Consider the following 14,714-nt stretch of genomic DNA (forward strand, 5'->3'; position numbering starts at 1 on the left):
CTCACCATACTAAAATTCAGCTCATTACTACAAATCTAGTACTACAACGAACGTGCCCCATTCCTCCAGGAATTCGCTCAGAAATTCGTACAGTAATTGCTCCACGAGTTTCTTCAAAAAATCCTTCAGGATTTTTTCAGGGATTACTCCAGTAATTCCCTTAGAAATTCTTCCGGAAATTTATTCAGGAGTGGAGAGTTCCTCCAGGGATTCCTCCAAAGATTGCTCCGGGGATTCCTCCTGGAATTCTTCTAGGAATTCATCCAGCGAATGCTCCAGGAATTTCTCCAGAGATTCCTCTGAAAAATTCTTCCAAGAATTCCTCTGGGGATTTCTCCAGCAATTCCTCCAGGAATTGCTTCAGGAATTCATCCAGAGATTTTTTAAAGAATTCTTCCAGGGATCGCTCCAAAAATTCCTCAAAAAGCATTCCTCCAGAAATTTCCCTACGAATTTATCGAAAGATTTATTCAGAAATTTCTCCAGAAATTCATTTCAGAATTTCTCTAGGGAATTTCCCAGAAGTTCTTCCAAGAATTCATCCAGGAATTTCTTTAGTTGGGAATCCCTAAAGAAATTCCTGTAATTCAGAATTCAGAAATTCTTCAGGGATTTTTCCAGAAATTGCCCCAGGAACTCCTCCAACGATTAATTTACAGATTTCTCCAAGAGTTGCTTCAGGGATTCATCCAGAAATTCCTCCGGGGATTCCTCTAGAAATTCTTTAAGAAATTCTCCACGAGTTCATCCAGGAATTCCGCCAGAAATTCCTCTAGGAATTCCTCCCAGAATTCCTCTAGAGATTCCTCCAGGAATTCATCCCGGAATTTCTCCAGAGATTCCTCAGGTATTCCTACAAAATCTCCTCCAGGAAAACCTCCAAGAATTCCTCCAGGGTCTCCTCCTTCAATTCCTCTAAGCATTCCTGCAGAAATTCCTTCAGTAATTCCATCAGCAATTCCTCCTGGAATTTCTCCAAGAATTTTCCCAGGGATTGCTCCGGGAACTCTTCCACGGATTGCTCCAGAAATTCCTCTGGTGATCTCTTCAGACATTTATTCAGGGAAATTCTTTCAGAAATTTCAGAAATCTTTTCCAGGGTTTCACCACAGGTTTTTCCAGGATTGGAATTCTTTAAGATAATTTTAGAGGAATGCATACAGAAGACAGAAATAATTTCCAAAAAACCTTCTAGGCTAGGAGTTCACGGATTGGTTCAGGAATCCATCCATGAATTTCTTCAAGAATTCGCCATGCAGTTCCTGCAAAGGAATTCGTTCAGAATTTAGTCCTGCGATTTTTTCAGGAATACATCCTGATATTTTTTCGCACAAGAAACCCTTCAAGAATTTATCCATTGATATTTCCAGGAACTCCTCCAGAGATTACTCTAGGAGTTTTTCCAGGGATGTTTAGAAGGTGTTCCTTTAGAAAGCCCTTCATCAGAGATTATTTCAAAAATTTGTCAAGGGACTCCTTCAGAGCCTCAAGGTTTTCCTACAACGATTGTTTTAGGACTTATCCTCGGATTTCATCAGGAATTTTATCAGAGATCTCCTTCCGAATTTTGTTTGAGGATTCTACGGAAATTTCTCTGGCAATTTCTCCAAGAAGTTGCCCAAAGTTTTTCGAGGAGTTCCTTTAGGAATTGGAATTGGTTGCGCAGAAGTCACTGTCCATAAATTACGTCACGCAAAAATTTCCCATTTCCGGTAAGGTGAGTATAGAAATCCCATATCAATCTATTTGTAATAAGGAAGTCATCAATATGCACTTTGAAATGTAACTTGTTTCTTATCTTTTGACTTATTTCAACAAATTAAAGTAAAAAGAACAATGATAAATTCATGTTTTCAAAAAAAAAAATATGATAAGTAGAAGAAACTGTTATTTCATATAGTTATGAGCATATATAAATGCCGGAAATGAGACACCCATCCATCATACCTCACTGCTCTGCTGCCGGAGCCGCAGCCGACGACCCAGTCGTGGAATCAGCCCGCAGTCCCCGAATGCTGATGTCGTACACTATCTCCTCTATCTTCTTGACGTCGTACTTCAGGGCGTCAAACCGCTTGCGCAGGCCGTCGTTTTTCAGATTCAACAGCCGGAAACCAGAGTTTAAATCGGCCACGAACTTCGAAATGGCCAACGGACGATCGTAGTCTCCCAGGGTGACCGAGTTGGTGGCGTAACGGCTCTGAAAGAAATCATGATAAAAAATGGCGCAATTAAATATTTTAAAAATAAGCACAGAAAATTGAAAGGCAAGTTCTATAGTGACTACCAGATATTACCAGTTCTGTCGCCATCAGAAGCACTCCCAACAAGTAATCCTCGATGTCCAGGTGAAATCCGTCGGCCTGTTTTGTCTTCACTGAAATAGTAAAAACACACAATTTGATTTACGCTGTCAACTTTCAGAACCTTCCCGACCACTTACTTCCCAAAATTTCCGCCGTCGTGTCCCGGTTGACGAGAAAACCCTTCTCCAGGTACACGGTCAGCGCCACCAGAAAGACAACCCGCTGCATCAGGAAGTGCCAGTGGTCATTGTACCGGTAGTACTGACCCTCCGGAATCAACGCGGCCAAACGTTGGAAGCTTTGACGGCACAATTCGAACTGTTTGCGTGCGACGACACACGCAGCGGACACTTCCGTCAAACTGCTGTGAATGACCTGTAAGGCGATTGTAGCCTCCTTGACGGCTTGGTCAACCTCGCGGACCACTTCACGAATTTGCTAGATTAAAAAAAATAGAAAATCAACATTGAAATTCTTAAATTTTCCTAAATTGATAAAATTAGTTTTGCAATCCCTGACAAAACTGGCGCTACTTGCCGGCTGCTGCCGGCAGAGTGCCAGCCAACAACCACTTACCTCGCGAAGTTCTTGCTCTTTGTTCAGGTAATCGTTGAACCCGTCGAAAATTTCCTTAATCACAACGTTCTGCATGGCTACGGTAACTGTTTTTCACGGTTAAACTTACTAAAATAGCAGAAAATACCACAAAATATCGAAATAAATGCAAAGAAACTCCTCGAACAGACGATAACCAGACGACGCGTGTTTACAAACAGAAGCGTGGAAGGTGGAAGGAGAGCTCGCTTCGTTTGTTTGTTCGAGACAAGCGTAACGCACGCGGGCTGACGTTTTATACCCGGTAATGAAAATTGATTCAACAGCGTTACGCTATGGAGAAACCGAATGATATATACACGGAGAGACGAAACTACCCAAAAGTGGGTTCTTTCCACCCAACTTCGGGGTTGCGTGCGTCAAGCCAATTTTGAGTTGATGGAATCGATGTTTTTGTTGGGTTGTTCCCACTTGCTTCCATGTGAAAAAAATACCTAATTTTAAGTTTTTTCAACTCAACCGAAATTTTGACTAGGTTGTATTCACTCAAATTTGAGTACTGTGCTAGAAACTCAGTTTTGGCTTGACGCACGGAACTGCAAAAGTTGGGGTGTTTCTCTCTTCACTCTCTGACAACAATAGAAAGAGCGCATGAAAAGGGAGATGAAAAAGAACTCAAAATTGAGTTTAAAAGTACCTAATTTTGAGTTTTTCAGTTTCTCCGTGTAGAGCTTGCTGACGTTTATTCACCTTTCTCTTTCAAACATGCAGGCGGAATAGGATTTCAGTAACAAATTTTGAAAACGACGTATAATCAATGGTGTAGCATTGATTATACGTCGTTTTCAAAATTTGTTACTGATTTGTTGTCATCAGGAAAGGTTTCCCGATGAAAACAAATCCTATCCCACCTGCATGCTTGAAAGAGAGAGGTGAATAAACGTCAGCAAGCTCTATATTAATCTCGAAATTAATAACAAATAGATGGGCTGTCTCGATGGTTGGATGGATCAATGTTACTCCGCTGATCAATGATACCCCGTTTTACGGTACTATCGAAAGTTTGCGGAACGCTTCACTGTCCGACTATTCTTCTGAAGTATTTAATTGAAACAATGCAAGAGCGATGGGATGCCATGTCAAAAGTACAACAAAAAGTTGGGTAATTCCAAACTAATTTGTTTGTTGTTTTTGCTCTCAATAAAAATAAAGTTTGAAGCAACTATGTAGTAATGTATACTCAGCTCGAGCCCTATTGAGTTGCGTTTTCAGCAGCTCTAAAAAGTTGGGCTGGGGTCTGAATGCAATCAGTTATTTTACTCTCCCAAACTTTTATGAAATCGGGGCACTATGTTAAATAAGGTAACCGATACCCCATATAATTTTTGTTCCCTCAGCACCTGATTGTCTTCATGTCCCAACCAGAAACCAGAAAAAACATGCATAATATGAATTTTCAAACAGCAACATGTGAGCATGATAACACTAGTTTACAGCATTTTTGAACTCGGTAAGCTGATGATCCTTTTTGGTGTAGAATCATGCCCTGAGTTCGAAAACGCGAAGGAAAAAAAATACAGTAGAGTGGAATTTTTTTCGACTTTCCATACAAGGTTGATGATTTGAAATCGATTTTTGTTCTATTTTTAAGCAAAGTCGCTCACTTCACACATCTCATTCTCCGTAATCAATGCTCCGATTGAGCTGAATTTTTTACTGTAACTTGCCTACATATGATATGTCAAATAAACATTGAGAAAGAATTTTTAAATTATTTTTTTCTTTTTGAAAAAAACATATTTCTTTATATAATTATGGAAATTTTGCTGAAATTTAAGGAGATCGTCCCCAGAACACACCAAAACCTTAAATATCATCAATCTGACGCAAAACCTGTATTCAGATGATCGAATGGTATTATATTCAGCTTTTAATTTATGGAAAAAGATTTAAAATTGGTTGAACAAAACGCAAGATATTTGAATTTTATTAAATTACATATTTTAAAAAATTGTAAAACTCGATAATTAGCCTGTGCATGCCGGCGGGATCGACATACGAATGACACTAATGAGTGGAGCTTTTTTGTCGACTGCTTCAAGCTTTCAACAGTGTTTGTCATTCGATTTGGCTGAAATTCAATTCGACCGTTATTTTTTATTCAAATCAGCGTTTGTGGTTGTGGTAAACAGAAGCATTTCTCGTAAACGATTCCTCCGTCTCAATTGCAAGTGATTGCAAGGTTCTTTGTAAAAGTGTTTTAAATGGCGGGTAAGATTTTTCTAACCTCCGAACTAAATGTATTTGAAATATACCCAAGTAACCACAAGCATTATAACATTGCACGAATTAGACTGAATATCAACCTTTGCAATGCGAAATGCAGTAATTCCACACTTGTCATGCAATAATCCTTTAGATTGGCATTATCAATGTGATGATGCATTGCATTTTTCTTTACATTCGGGTTTATTAAAAGGTGATATAAGATAATCCAATAATTCAACACTGCAAAAACTGAATAAATGCAATGTACAAACTAGCAAAGTTTGCTCTAACAATACAATTATAAAAGCTTGACTCTAATGGTAAACAAATGAAATCAAGAAGATTGAACAACTTTACGGTCAACTCTAGCGGTCTTCAACATTTCTGGTTCGACTCCCGACCAACTTAATCCCCGTTTGAGCCACCGATCGACGACAGCATAAGCTATTTAGAGATGAACTTTTCTCTTTTCTGTAGGCTGCAATCACATGCCAATAACGATAGAAATCACAATTAGCATATGAGCAATGTGCGAAGGGTGTTTTAGTCGAGGTTTTTATTTTCTTATGTTGATTAAATATCTTCTAAAATGCATTATGTAATTTTCAGTAATTTATCGGAATGTGATAGTTTACTGTATTCTATTACATATGACATAGTCGTTTTACCCTCTACTACAATGATTGAGATAGAAGAACATTTTCCTTTTAGTTAATGAAGTATCTGTTGTTATCACTGCAGCAGAAACGGTCCAAGGTGCCAGCGCGTATGGAACTCATCTAGCGGTCATCAACACTTCTGGTTCGACTCCCGATCCGACTACAAAAAAAATAATGGTTAAAACATTAATGTGTGAGGGCATCAGTACCGTCGATAACGAAACGGTGCTAAAAATAGATTATTGTTTTGGTTTTTCGTGTTGCACGTATCAAGCATGTCAAATGCAAATGTACAGCACATGCATTTATATTACATTAGCAATGGCTGTCAGCGTGCTGCAATATGTGGCACTAATTTGATTTTAGTGGGGCCCTTTTCGACTTTAATATTGCTTCAATGGGGTGTTTAAAGTAATGCAGCATTATATTCATAATTTTAATTATCAATATATGGCAAAATTGATGCACTTATATACGGCTTCGTGGTTACTTGGGATATTTCTTATTGGGAAAATTTATAGATTATGACGCTAAAAATTTAAATGTCTTATTTTTGGCGTAGGTGTATTGAAACTATCGCAACGTGGACGCACCGCCCGTGTGCATCGGCTCTAAATGGGTGGAATCACCGCAATATTGAAAGCCCAATATTGGTAAAGATTTAAGTACAGTAGACGTTCGGTCGATGCAAACGGTTTAACTGCGATGCTTTTTAACTGCAAGTCCGGTAAGTGCAACAAATTTGCAGTTATCGCACCGCTATCCGTCAAAACCGGTGCGCCAAGTTAGCCCAAATGAACAATCGAATGAATGTTTCGTTCATTTAACGTCAATTCATGGGTTGTTGACGCCCATCTGACGTTGAAGTTATCGAATTTTGTTCGCTAACTGAAACGTAAACATGTTGCAGTTATCGAACGCTTACTGTAATTCATTTTGTTTTCTTAATTGTCATGAAATAAAATTTCATTTTAGGTTGTACTAAATATTCATGCAGTTTAAAATAAGATTTTTTCGTAAACCGTGTGTTGGACGATGTACGACCACAGACGAATTTACGACGGGCATACCACAAACAAAGATACAGACGGAGCAGTAATCGTTTTTTTCGGTACCACTTTCATTTCCACCCTTTTGCAAGCCCCTCTTGTTTTGCGTAATTGGCACGCTTTGGTGAACCCCTTGAACGGGCGAATTAAGCGAACTGTCAAGCGACTTGTCAACAACTTGTTTTGTTTACAAATCTTGTGCCGTTTGTGTCGGTTTGGTGGACAATCTAACCAAATCTTACGGAAAAGTGTCTATACGCTCCAGTCCAACCAGCTCGGAACAATATCTAGTTTGTCAGAATCGCCAATTCCTAAGATTCCCGAAATCGATCATTTAAGTTTTGTGGAAGAATAAGTACTGCGTTCATGAGGAATGGAGTAATTAAGTTTCCTAGTGACCCCGAAGACGATGATCGGAGAGGACATCGTTTTCCAACTACATTCGTATTTCCAAATAGGAATTGGCCCGCCGACAGATTCAGGGACTGAAGAGCATAACCAACAACTTTCGAAGAGATTTCGTAAAACGGAAAACCGGATTGACCGACAACTGTGGCGTTGTTGGACCGCAAACCGCACTGCTGCTATATGCGCGAGCAATCGGTTTGCGCGAGCAGTCATTTTCACCATGGGCAACCGGAAAGAAATAAATGGGGGCAACTTGCATGCAAGTGCGCGAGCAGTTGCAACATTAAATATATTGCATGCAAGTTGCTCGCGCAAACCTGTCGGCGCGGTAGAACGCTATAGATTTTTTTTTCACAACTTTTCACCGAAAATGGAACTTCGGAAGTCAGGGGGGGTAGATGTAGGGTCTTGTACCATTTGGGCAGGTGTACCTATTTTGGTACTATAACTAAGTCAATTTGAAACCGATTGACTTGAAATTTTGTATAGAGTTAGGCACGTACAGTATCTAACTCTGTACAAAAATTCAAATCAATCGATTGTGACACTTCCAAAGTAGGGTATCTCGATAGAGAAGATCAATGCGCCAGAAAAGTATTATTTCCCATATTAAATATTTCCTTAGTGCGCCAGAAAAGGTAGCCTGCGACTTGACATACCCTTCACTGAACGATCCCACGACACCTGGCCAGGCCATTGCTTAAATCTACTTCAGATGATGCCCAAGAACTTCGTCCACCATCACAGATATCTGAAGTTGGAAATGGGTGGGAATTTCTGGGGCGCTTTCCTTGGCGAAAAAGCGTTGTTTAAAATATGAATTATATTTAGGTAAGGTACCATATGTGTATGTGCATATGAAAATTATATTGAGTGCCAGGTGTTCTAAGCAGGAAGGATCGGACCCATCCATTCAACAATGATTGCAGTCCCCGAACATAATAACAAAAATTCCAAATCAATTAAATAAAGCTTCAGAACATTATCTCACCAATTTGGACTGATAGCAGGACATCTTAGGAAGAGTTTGTAACCTTTCATTGATCCGGGTGTGCCTGCCTTGGAGTTTTATAAGACATTTCCTAGAAGGTCTCTTAAAAAGTCAATAATTCCTATGAAGAAAATCACCTAATAACAAAAATTCCAAATCAATGAAATAAAGCTTCGGAACATTATCTCACTAGTCTAGGCTGATAGCAGGACACCTTAGGAAGAGTTTGTAACCTTTCATTGATCCGGGTATGCCTGCCTTGGAGTTTTATAAGACATTTCCTAGAAGGTCTCTTAGAAAATCAATAATTCCTATGAAGAAAATCACCGAATAACAAAAATTCCAAATCAATGAAATAAAGCTTCGGAACATTATCTCACCAGTTTGGACTGATAGCAGGACACCTTAGGAAGAGTTTTTAACCTTTCATTGATCCGGGTGTGCCTGCCTTGGAATTTTATAAGACATTTCCTAGAAGGTCTCTTAGAGAATCAATAATTCCTATGAAGAAAATCACCAAACAACAAAAATTCCAAATCAATGAAATAAAGCTTCGGAACATTATCTCACTAGTCTAGGCTGATAGTGGGACACCTTAGAAAGAGTTTGTAACCTTTCATTGATCCGGGTGTGCCTGCCTTGGAGTTTTATAAGGCATTTCCTACAAGGTCTCTTAGAAAGTCAATAATTCCTATGAAGAAAATCACCTAATAACAAAAATTCCAAATCAATGAAATAAAGCTTCGGAACATTATCTCACCAGTTAAGACTGATAGCAGGACACCTTAGGAAGAGTTTGTAACCTTTCATTGATCCGGGTGTGCCTGCCTTGGAGTTTTATAAGACATTTCCTAGAAGGTCTCTTAGAAAGTCAATAATTCCTATGAAGAAAATCACCTAATAACAAAAATTCCAAATCAATGAAATAAAGCTTCGGAACATTATCTCACCAGTTAAGACTGATAGCAGGACACCTTAGGAAGAGTTTGTAACCTTTCATTGATCCGGGTGTGCCTGCCTTGGAGTGTTATAAGAAATTTCCTACAAGGTCTCTTAGAAAGTCAATAATTCCTATGAAGAAAATCACCGAATAACAAAAATTCCAAATCAATGAAATAAAGCTTCGGAACATTATCTCACCAGTTAAGACTGATAGTGGGACACCTTAGGAAGAGTTTGTAACCTTTCATTGATCCGGGTGTGCCTGCCTTGGAGTGTTATAAGAAATTTCCTACAAGGTCTCTTAGAAAGTCAATAATTCCTATGAAGAAAATCACCGAATAACAAAAATTCCAAATCAATGAAATAAAGCTTCGGAACATTATCTCACCAGTTAAGACTGATAGTGGGACACCTTAGGAAGAGTTTGTAACCTTTCATTGATCCGGGTGTGCCTGCCTTGGAGTTTTATAAGACATTTCCTAGAAGGTCTCTTAGAAAGTCAATAATTCCTATGAAGAAAATCACCTAATAACAAAAATTCCAAATCAATGAAATAAAGCTTCGGAACATTATCTCACCAGTTAAGACTGATAGCAGGACACCATAGGAAGAGTTTGTAACCTTTCATTGATCCGGGTGTGCCTGCCTTGGAGTGTTATAAGAAATTTCCTACAAGGTCTCTTAGAAAGTCAATAATTCCTATGAAGAAAATCACCGAATAACAAAAATTCCAAATCAATGAAATAAAGCTTCGGAACATTATCTCACCAGTTAAGACTGATAGTGGGACACCTTAGGAAGAGTTTGTAACCTTTCATTGATCCGGGTGTGCCTGCCTTGGAGTGTTATAAGAAATTTCCTACAAGGTCTCTTAGAAAGTCAATAATTCCTATGAAGAAAATCACCGAATAACAAAAATTCCAAATCAATGAAATAAAGCTTCGGAACATTATCTCACCAGTTAAGACTGATAGTGGGACACCTTAGGAAGAGTTTGTAACCTTTCATTGATCCGGGTGTGCCTGCCTTGGAGTTTTATAAGACATTTCCTAGAAGGTCTCTTAGAAAGTCAATAATTCCTATGAAGAAAATCACCTAATAACAAAAATTCCAAATCAATGAAATAAAGCTTCGGAACATTATCTCACCAGTTAAGACTGATAGTGGGACACCTTAGGAAGAGTTTGTAACCTTTCATTGATCCGGGTGTGCCTGCCTTGGGGTGTTATAAGAAATTTCTTACAAGGTCTCTTAGAAAGTCAATAATTCCTATGAAGAAAATCACCGAATAACAAAAATTCCAAATCAATGAAATAAAGCTTCGGAACATTATCTCACCAGTTAAGACTGATAGTGGGACACCTTAGGAAGAGTTTGTAACCTTTCATTGATCCGGGTGTGCCTGCCTTGGAGTTTTATAAGACATTTCCTAGAAGGTCTCTTAGAAAGTCAATAATTCCTATGAAGAAAATCACCTAATAACAAAAATTCCAAATCAATGAAATAAAGCTTCGGAACATTATCTCACCAGTTAAGACTGATAGCAGGACACCTTAGGAAGAGTTTGTAACCTTTCATTGATCCGGGTGTGCCTGCCTTGGAGTTTTATAAGACATTTCCTAGAAGGTCTCTTAGAAAGTCAATAATTCCTATGAAGAAAATCACCTAATAACAAAAATTCCAAATCAATGAAATAAAGCTTCGGAACATTATCTCACCAGTTAAGACTGATAGCAGGACACCTTAGGAAGAGTTTGTAACCTTTCATTGATCCGGGTGTGCCTGCCTTGGAGTTTTATAAGACATTTCCTAGAAGGTCTCTTAGAAAGTCAATAATTCCTATGAAGAAAATCACCTAATAACAAAAATTCCAAATCAATGAAATAAAGCTTCGGAACATTATCTCACCAGTTAAGACTGATAGCAGGACACCTTAGGAAGAGTTTGTAACCTTTCATTGATCCGGGTGTGCCTGCCTTGGAGTGTTATAAGAAATTTCCTACAAGGTCTCTTAGAAAGTCAATAATTCCTATGAAGAAAATCACCGAATAACAAAAATTCCAAATCAATGAAATAAAGCTTCGGAACATTATCTCACCAGTTAAGACTGATAGTGGGACACCTTAGGAAGAGTTTGTAACCTTTCATTGATCCGGGTGTGCCTGCCTTGGAGTGTTATAAGAAATTTCCTACAAGGTCTCTTAGAAAGTCAATAATTCCTATGAAGAAAATCACCGAATAACAAAAATTCCAAATCAATGAAATAAAGCTTCGGAACATTATCTCACCAGTTAAGACTGATAGTGGGACACCTTAGGAAGAGTTTGTAACCTTTCATTGATCCGGGTGTGCCTGCCTTGGAGTGTTATAAGACATTTCCTAGAAGGTCTCTTAGAAAGTCAATAATTCCTATGAAGAAAATCACCTAATAACAAAAATTCCAAATCAATGAAATAAAGCTTCGGAACATTATCTCACCAGTTAAGACTGATAGTGGGACACCTTAGGAAGAGTTTGTAACCTTTCATTGATCCGGGTGTGCCTGCCTTGGAGTGTTATAAGAAATTTCCTACAAGGTCTCTTAGAAAGTCAATAATTCCTATGAAGAAAATCACCGAATAACAAAAATTCCAAATCAATGAAATAAAGCTTCGGAACATTATCTCACCAGTTAAGACTGATAGTGGGACACCTTAGGAAGAGTTTGTAACCTTTCATTGATCCGGGTGTGCCTGCCTTGGAGTTTTATAAGACATTTCCTAGAAGGTCTCTTAGAAAGTCAATAATTCCTATGAAGAAAATCACCTAATAACAAAAATTCCAAATCAATGAAATAAAGCTTCGGAACATTATCTCACCAGTTAAGACTGATAGCAGGACACCTTAGGAAGAGTTTGTAACCTTTCATTGATCCGGGTGTGCCTGCCTTGGAGTTTTATAAGACATTTCCTAGAAGGTCTCTTAGAAAGTCAATAATTCCTATGAAGAAAATCACCTAATAACAAAAATTCCAAATCAATGAAATAAAGCTTCGGAACATTATCTCACCAGTTAAGACTGATAGCAGGACACCTTAGGAAGAGTTTGTAACCTTTCATTGATCCGGGTGTGCCTGCCTTGGAGTGTTATAAGAAATTTCCTACAAGGTCTCTTAGAAAGTCAATAATTCCTATGAAGAAAATCACCGAATAACAAAAATTCCAAATCAATGAAATAAAGCTTCGGAACATTATCTCACCAGTTAAGACTGATAGTGGGACACCTTAGGAAGAGTTTGTAACCTTTCATTGATCCGGGTGTGCCTGCCTTGGAGTGTTATAAGAAATTTCTTACAAGGTCTCTTAGAAAGTCAATAATTCCTATGAAGAAAATCACCGAATAACAAAAATTCCAAATCAATGAAATAAAGCTTCGGAACATTATCTCACCAGTTAAGACTGATAGTGGGACACCTTAGGAAGAGTTTGTAACCTTTCATTGATCCGGGTGTGCCTGCCTTGGAGTTTTATAAGACATTTCCTAGAAGGTCTCTTAGAAAGTCAATAATTCCTATGAAGAAAATCACCTAATAACAAAAATTCCAAATCAATGAAATAAAGCTTCGGAACATTATCTCACCAGTTAAGACTGATAGCAGGACACCATAGGAAGAGTTTGTAACCTTTCATTGATCCGGGTGTGCCTGCCTTGGAGTTTTATAAGACATTTCCTAGAAGGTCTCTTAGAAAGTCAATAATTCCTATGAAGAAAATCACCTAATAACAAAAATTCCAAATCAATGAAATAAAGCTTCGGAACATTATCTCACCAGTTAAGACTGATAGCAGGACACCTTAGGAAGAGTTTGTAACCTTTCATTGATCCGGGTGTGCCTGCCTTGGAGTGTTATAAGAAATTTCCTACAAGGTCTCTTAGAAAGTCAATAATTCCTATGAAGAAAATCACCGAATAACAAAAATTCCAAATCAATGAAATAAAGCTTCGGAACATTATCTCACCAGTTAAGACTGATAGTGGGACACCTTAGGAAGAGTTTGTAACCTTTCATTGATCCGGGTGTGCCTGCCTTGGAGTTTTATAAGACATTTCCTAGAAGGTCTCTTAGAAAGTCAATAATTCCTATGAAGAAAATCACCGAATAACAAAAATTCCAAATCAATGAAATAAAGCTTCGGAACATTATCTCACCAGTTAAGACTGATAGTGGGACACCTTAGGAAGAGTTTGTAACCTTTCATTGATCCGGGTGTGCCTGCCTTGGAGTGTTATAAGAAATTTCTTACAAGGTCTCTTAGAAAGTCAATAATTCCTATGAAGAAAATCACCGAATAACAAAAATTCCAAATCAATGAAATAAAGCTTCGGAACATTATCTCACCAGTTAAGACTGATAGTGGGACACCTTAGGAAGAGTTTGTAACCTTTCATTGATCCGGGTGTGCCTGCCTTGGAGTTTTGTAAGACATTTCCTAGAAGGTCTCTTAGAAAGTCAATAATTCCTATGAAGAAAATCACCGAATAACAAAAATTCCAAATCAATGAAATAAAGCTTCGGAACATTATCTCACTAGTCTAGGCTGATAGTGGGACACCTTAGGAAGAGTTTGTAACCTTTCATTGATCCGGGTGTGCCTGCCTTGGAATTTTATAAGACACTAGCTGTCCCGGCAAACTTTGTCTTGCCATGATGTGGTGGTTTGACAACTGTTGAGGTCATCGCTGCACCGCCATCTAGATTGGTTTATTTTCGATCGTGTTGATTTTCTTCCCAGCTTATTAGAAATCAGTATTTTACCAATTTTCTTACTTTTTCAGTTAATTTTCATAACTTTTTATACATATAAACACAGCCACCATGAATACGAATCAAACAGTTCAAGGGTCAGCCTGATCGGTTCAGCCGTTCCTGAGTTTTGTTGCCTCAAAGGAACTTCAAACTCATTTTTATATATATAGATTTCCTAGAAGGTCTCTTAGAAAGTCAATAATTCCTATGAAGAAAATCACCTAATAACAAAAATTCCAAATCAATGAAATAAAGCTTCGGAACATTATCTCACCAGTTAAGACTGATAGCAGGACACCTTAGGAAGAGTTTGTAACCTTTCATTGATCCGGGTGTGCCTGCCTTGGAGTTTTATAAGACATTTCCTAGAAGGTCGCTTAAAAAGTCAATAATTCCTATGAAGAAAATCACCGAATAACAAAAATTCCAAATTAATGAAATACAGCTTCGGAACATTATCTCACTAGTCTAGGCTGATAGTGGGACACCTTAGGAAGAGTTTGAGCGATCGCTTCTGTCATATCAGCACAGACGCGAACCGTTTCCTATATGAACACACGGAGGTTTAGTGTCGAGCTATCAAATCATCGCGAGCCGTTATAGAGGTGGCGATAGTGTTCGGCTATTTTTCATCATGGCGTCGCAGACAACAAATTTGAATTTATACAAATAGCTGTCACGTCGGTTCGTCGGTAGTATTACATCTGTGGTATTGATCTCCGTAGGCAAATTACTCAACTGATCGATGTT

At 38.3% G+C, this 14,714-nt stretch overlaps 2 protein-coding genes across 2 annotated transcripts in view; both read right to left on the bottom strand.

The window, feature by feature from the left end:
- Window positions 1-14,714, bottom strand: part of LOC134288479 (uncharacterized) — a 429,933-nt gene that overhangs the window by 46,392 nt on the left and 368,827 nt on the right. The gene's annotated exons all lie outside the window — the stretch shown is intronic.
- On the bottom strand, window positions 1,770-3,096 carry LOC134287334 (translin-like). The gene is made up of 4 exons (XM_062848979.1): window positions 2,883-3,096; window positions 2,444-2,744; window positions 2,298-2,377; window positions 1,770-2,200 (listed from the first exon to the last, which is right to left on the bottom strand). The coding sequence occupies exons 1-4, from the start codon at window positions 2,955-2,957 to the stop codon at window positions 1,949-1,951; spliced, it is 708 nt and encodes a 235-aa protein (XP_062704963.1). The 5' UTR covers window positions 2,958-3,096; the 3' UTR covers window positions 1,770-1,948.

Source organism: Aedes albopictus, chromosome 2, assembly GCF_035046485.1.
Source record: "Aedes albopictus strain Foshan chromosome 2, AalbF5, whole genome shotgun sequence".
Classification (NCBI taxonomy): Eukaryota; Metazoa; Arthropoda; class Insecta; order Diptera; family Culicidae; genus Aedes; species Aedes albopictus.

Coding starts and splice junctions, on each gene's coding strand:
- LOC134287334 (XM_062848979.1), bottom strand. CDS start 2,957: ATGCAGAACGTTGTGATTAAGGAAATTTTCGACGGGTTCAACGATTAC. Junction 2,378..2,443: donor GACGGCGGAAATTTTGGGAA/GTAAGTGGTCGG, acceptor TTACTATTTCAG/TGAAGACAAAACAGGCCGAC. Junction 2,201..2,297: donor TTCTGATGGCGACAGAACTG/GTAATATCTGGT, acceptor GATTTCTTTCAG/AGCCGTTACGCCACCAACTC.